At 44.4% G+C, this 5,569-nt stretch overlaps 1 protein-coding gene across 1 annotated transcript; it reads right to left on the bottom strand.

The window, feature by feature from the left end:
- Positions 1 to 3,285: 3,285 nt before the first annotated feature.
- On the bottom strand, positions 3,286 to 4,139 carry LOC122545988 (ferritin heavy chain, oocyte isoform-like). The gene is made up of 3 exons (XM_043684838.1): positions 3,990 to 4,139; positions 3,723 to 3,848; positions 3,286 to 3,452 (listed from the first exon to the last, which is right to left on the bottom strand). Exons 1-3 carry the CDS (start codon positions 4,038 to 4,040, stop codon positions 3,297 to 3,299), a joined length of 333 nt encoding a protein of 110 aa, XP_043540773.1. The 5' UTR covers positions 4,041 to 4,139; the 3' UTR covers positions 3,286 to 3,296.
- Positions 4,140 to 5,569: the final 1,430 nt, after the last annotated feature.

Here is a 5,569-nt window from a genome sequence, read left to right as displayed (position 1 = left end):
CACTGAAGAAACGCCAATGTATTTCCAAGTCAGGATGGTGAGTGACTTGGAGCGAACTTCCTTGTCCTTATATATGGTATCGGTCGTGTGTTTGGAAGGTGCAGACTCAGGTCCGGGAGCGAAATACTCTCGTACATCTTGTGGATAAGTACACACAGCTGCCACTGTGTGTCAGTGGAAGGGGGAGTGAATATTTGTGGATGTGGTGCCAGTCAAGTGGGCTGCTTTGTCCTGGATGGTGTTGAGCTTCTTGTATGTTGTTGGAGATGTACTCATTCAGGTAAGTAGGGAGTATTCCATCTCACTCCTGAGTTGTGTTTTGAAGGTGGGAGACAGGCTATTGGGAGTCAGAGATTGGTTACTTGCTGCAGGATCCCTAGCCTCAGTGATTTTAACTGAACGGTCCCGTTCATATTCTGGTCAATGGTAATCCCAGGATATTGATAGTGGGGGATTGAGTCACGGTAATGTTATTGAATGTCTTGGGGTAATGGTTAGATTCTCCTTTGGTGGAGGTGACCGTTGCCTGGTACTTGTATGGCTCAAATATAAATTGTCAGTCTGAACCTGGATATTGTCCAAGCCTTGCTGTATATGGACATGGACCGCTTCACTTTATGAGAAATTATAAGCTACTATGTAAGAGCAGATGAGAAATAAAACCAGAACATGCTGGAGAGTCTACATGGGTCTGGCAGAATCTGTGGGAGGAAGCATAGAGTTAATGTTAAGTCCAATGACTGAATCAAAATGTGACTCAAATTATTAACTCTGTTTCTCTCTCCAGTGAGGCTGGCAGCTCTGCTGAGATTCTTCAACACTTTCTGCTGTGGTTCCAGATTTCCATTTTCTGCAGGATTTTGCTTTTTTAAATCAAAAGTGTTCAAGTGCAGGGTGAGGTGGAGATGTGTTCCCTTTGATTAACCTCAGTGTTAGATAGGCCTGACAGAGTGGCTTTGATTCACATCTGGAGCCACCAATAACATCACAGTGAGAAGCCTCTTGTGAAAGATGCCTGTGGGAAAAGTTGATGTGTCTGACCAGAAACTGTATTCATGTTTTTACACACATTCTGGTCAAAAAGGATCCAAAACGTATTGATATCCAGCGGTCACAAAGACCTTATCCAAATGGATGGACGTCACATGGTCACTCAATGATCAACTGAGACTTTGAAAAATGCCTTTGGGTACTGGCTCTGGGGGTAACTATTGACAGATCCTTTATCTAAGATTACATTGAATTTAGTATCCCTAATTTAGTAGGGAGCAGGGATGGGGATAGATTCAAAACAAAATCAAGGTGGTGAAAAACAAATTCTTACAGATGATTTCTTCACAATGGCAGGGAGGAAATAGAACTGTAAACATCTTTGTGAGTTACAAGAACATTAATATCTCATTTCATTGCCGTCCCCATCAAATTCCTAACATTCTATTCTATGGGATGTGGGTAATGGCCAGGCCAGCATTTATCCCATCCGTGGAGCCAATCATATTGCTGTAGGTGAGTCTGGAGTCCCGTGCAGGCCAGCTCAGGTAAGGACAGCAGATTTCTTTCCCTGAAGAGCATTTGTGTACCAGGTCGGGATTCTCCCTGACAATGAACAGCTTCCTGGTCACAGAATGTGGTGCTAGAAAAGCACAGCAGGTCAGTCAGCATCCGAGGAGCAGGGGAATTGATGTTTGTGGTATGAGCCCTCCATCAGGATGAAAGACTGATACCCGAAATGTCAACTCGAGGGCCAATGGGCCTATACTGCGCTGTAATGTTCTCCTGCTCCTCAGATGCTGCCTGACCTGTTGTGCTTTTCCAGCACCACATGTTTTGACTCTGATCCCCAGCATCTGCATTCCTCACTTTCTCCTAACAGCTTCATGGTCTTCTTTAGACGGGACTCCAGATTTTTACTGAATACAAATTGCACCAGCTGCAATGGCTGGAAATGAACACAGGCCCCCCCCCGCCCGGGTCTCATGCTGATGGCATTAGGTCATCACCTTCACTGCCTTAGACCGCGGCTAACTGCCGTCAGCATCTCCATCCACGTATACAGGATGGTGAAAGAAATGGAGATAAGCATGAGGTGGAAGGGACATGTGGCGATAAAGTACTGCAAAGCACCTAAATACAAAAGTAGCATCATGGGAAACCCTTACTATTGGTTTGCCGAACTGACTGAGGAGAAAAATATTTGGATGTGGAGGAGGGTGAAGGTGAAGCATTTACTTCAGTCCACGTTGAATTCACAATGCCCCGTCTAAATTGGTTAATGGAGCATAGTTCCACAGACTCCACTCCTGCCAATATCTTAACCTGGCTGATGTTGAGGATTACCTGTCTAGGTTATAGGGAGGCTTGGAAAGAGCATTAGTTTATTTCAAATCGTGAACATTATGGCTGTGTTCAGCATTGTCCAAGCAGCCACTCTTGCACATTTTGCAGGTTCTCACTGTGTAGGGTGAAACTTCCCCATTGAGTCTAATGCAGTAATTGTGGATTGGGGGGAGGGCCTAGGTCTATCACATGTTAAGACTACTGTGACATTCCCGAGATTCACTAAGTTTTCAGATTACCTAAACCTGGAAAGCTCTAAAGTTGACAAAAAATTCCAACGCTGCAGCTTAGATCATAATATTAACAGGCCAACATCCTCAACACTTCGAACACAGCTTAATGAGCTATGGAGATAAGCCTCCAGGCTTTGCTTCCAAGAAAACCAGCAAATTTATTACAGTTGTGATTTCAGAGAGAACTTACTGCAAAACCTGCTCTAATTGAGGATGCAAGGAGTGGGGAAGTTGGTTGTGGATTTGAAAAACCAAAACAGCTGGAGGTTTTAATCTAACTGGTGATGGTTGGATAGTGTTAGCACAGTTATTGCCAGTGGCACTGGCCCTTGTACTTGTCCAGTTAGGAAGAATTTTGTAAAACTCCTCTTCACGATCAGAATCTGGTAGTGCCAGTCTCCCACTGTAATGGAGTAAACATTTACTCCATATACTCAGCTCTGTACTTGGTCTTATATCCACACCACATAGTTGGTGTCAGATGAAGTAATTTGGACTGGATTTAATTACTGATCTGGACAAAGAGATCCTCTGATAGCAAGTCACAGTACAGACCTGTATACACAGTTTGACCTACTGTCAGCAAAAAACAATCCAACAATGAGCAGTTTATTTACAGTTGGTACATTCCATAATCAAGCCCAGGACAGTGAGCTACTTCTACAGCTTCAGATTCTATAGATCTCATTCATGGAGTGAAAAAAAGTCTTGCTCCCTGCAGTCAGTTCAGTCACTCTCCCCCAGGGTAAGCCTGTCAAACAGGTACTCTCCCAGGCCATTCTCAGGGGCTCCCAGTCTCTTCAGGTTGGTGATGTCATCTCCCAGCTTCTTGATCATCTTCACTTGCTCATCCAAGTAGTGCCTCTCCAGGAAGTCACACAGCTGGAAGGGAAAGAGAAAATCTGATTATGTCAAGATCAACTTGACTTTTCTCCAAGAATGACATTCCCCTCAACGTGGAGGGTGGACAGTTAAGTGATGTGACAGATTGCTGAAGAGCCTTTAGAAAGTGCTCAGATCTGGGCTACACCAGAAGCGTGGTCCACTCCCATACTGCACTCACCACCATTTACATAGAAATCAGAGGCTAAAGGACCAAATGTCTGATCCATTTAAGACAACAGCCCAGACATAAATACATCAGGAACTCCCATGAGGGTCCGTGTGGCCAGAGGAGAGTTTGTGCAGATCCAGCAGACTCTGGTTCACATCCTTCTCCATCTGCAGAGCTCTCTGCATTGCCTCCAGACCATTGCTCCACTCATCCTGCTCTGGCTTCTGGAGGGGAGAGAAATGTAGGGGCTTCACATTCTACACTAAATTTAGAGAACTGTGATATCAGAATTAACGTAAAAACCATGGATACTGATCTGAAGCAATTTAATTCTCAGAATTACTGTCCATCTACAATAAACCCAACTTGACATCCTGCAGGAGGACTCTGCCTCCACATTTATTCTGGAATGCCATCAGTTTCTCAGCGTGTTCCCGTTCCTCATGGGCCTGCTCCTTGAAGAACTCAGCAAAGTGACACAGGGCAACATCATCCCGGTCAAAGTAAGGGGACTAGGGAGGGGAAGGGAAGAGAAGGAGGAGACAAATATCAAGTGTCATCTCAAGCTCCAAAAGCAATTCAAGATCGTCTATTTAAATAGTTTTTAAATAGTCAGTCAGTCAATTTGTAACAGCATACAACTTAGTTCCTTGCTAAAGCGGTTATAGAGTCAGCGTATAGCATGGAAACAGACTCTTCGGTCCAACCTGTCCATGCCAACCAGATAGTCCCACCTTCCAGCACCCGGCCCATATCCCTCCAAACCCTTCCTATTCATATACCCATCCAAATGCTGCAATTGTACCAGCCTCCACCACTTCCTCTGGCTGCTCATTCCATACACTTATCCCGTCTATGAAAAAGTTGCCCCTTGGCTCTCATCTTTCCCCTCACCAGAAACCTATGCCCTCTCGTTCTGGACTCCCTGACCCCAGGGAAAAGATTTTGCCTGTTTACCTTATCCAGACCCTTTAATTTTGTAAACCTCTATAAGGTCACCCATCTGCCCCTCTTCGCTGTCCACTACACCTTCAATTTTGGAGTCATCTGCAAACTTACTAACCGTACCTCTTATGCTCACATCCAAATCATTTATACAAAAAGTTGAAAAAATAGTGGACCCAGCACCAATCCTTGTGGCACTCCACTGGTCACAGGCCTCCAGTTTGAAAAATGACCCTCCACCACCACCCTCTGTCTTTTACCTTTGAGCCAGTTCTTTACCCAAATGGCTAGTTTTCCCCGTACTCCATAAGATCTAAGCTAGATTCAGCTCTGGTTATTCAGCTGAACTTCATTGAAGCTAAACATTATGTTTCATGCCAAGAATTTAGGTTTAGCTTGTGTCTGAGTATGTAGGACATCCTGCTTTCAATGGATTAAACCAAAGTGCCCTACGCTCCTTAGTAGAAGAGATTTTTCATAACAGGGTCGATCTCTGCAGTATCTGGCCCATCATGGAGAGAGACTGTCTGACATGGTAGGTTTACTGCCAGATACTCTTTCAAACATTACCAGTGACTGTACTGCATCAGGGAAAGAAAAAAGGTACTTCAATTGATTCCAGAACAAGCAGTTGAGATCCTGTCAAATACCATTGAGCAAGTTATTACACAAGTTTTCCATTCCACTAATAAAACAGTGATCATTGCTGTGAATAAAGTCTCAACATCAGAAGGTTGAGAGCTTGAAATTCAAAAGGGAGGGGTCTGTTAGGGAGGGGATCCAGGATTTTTACCCAGTGACACTGAAGAAATGGCGATGTATTTCCAAGACAGGATGGTGAGTGACTTGAAGGGAACTTCCTTGTCCTCATATATGGTATTGGTCGTATGTTTGGAAGGTGCAGACTCAGGACCATGCGAGAATTACTCTCGTGCATCTTGTGGATAGTGCACACAGCTGCCACTGAGTGTCAGTGGAAGGGGGAGTGAATATTTGTGGA

Source organism: Chiloscyllium plagiosum, unplaced genomic scaffold (assembly GCF_004010195.1).
Source record: "Chiloscyllium plagiosum isolate BGI_BamShark_2017 unplaced genomic scaffold, ASM401019v2 scaf_73037, whole genome shotgun sequence".
NCBI lineage: Eukaryota > Metazoa > Chordata > Chondrichthyes > Orectolobiformes > Hemiscylliidae > Chiloscyllium > Chiloscyllium plagiosum.
Note: the sequence above shows the minus strand (reverse complement) of the source record. Positions and strands in the feature narration are given on the sequence as shown.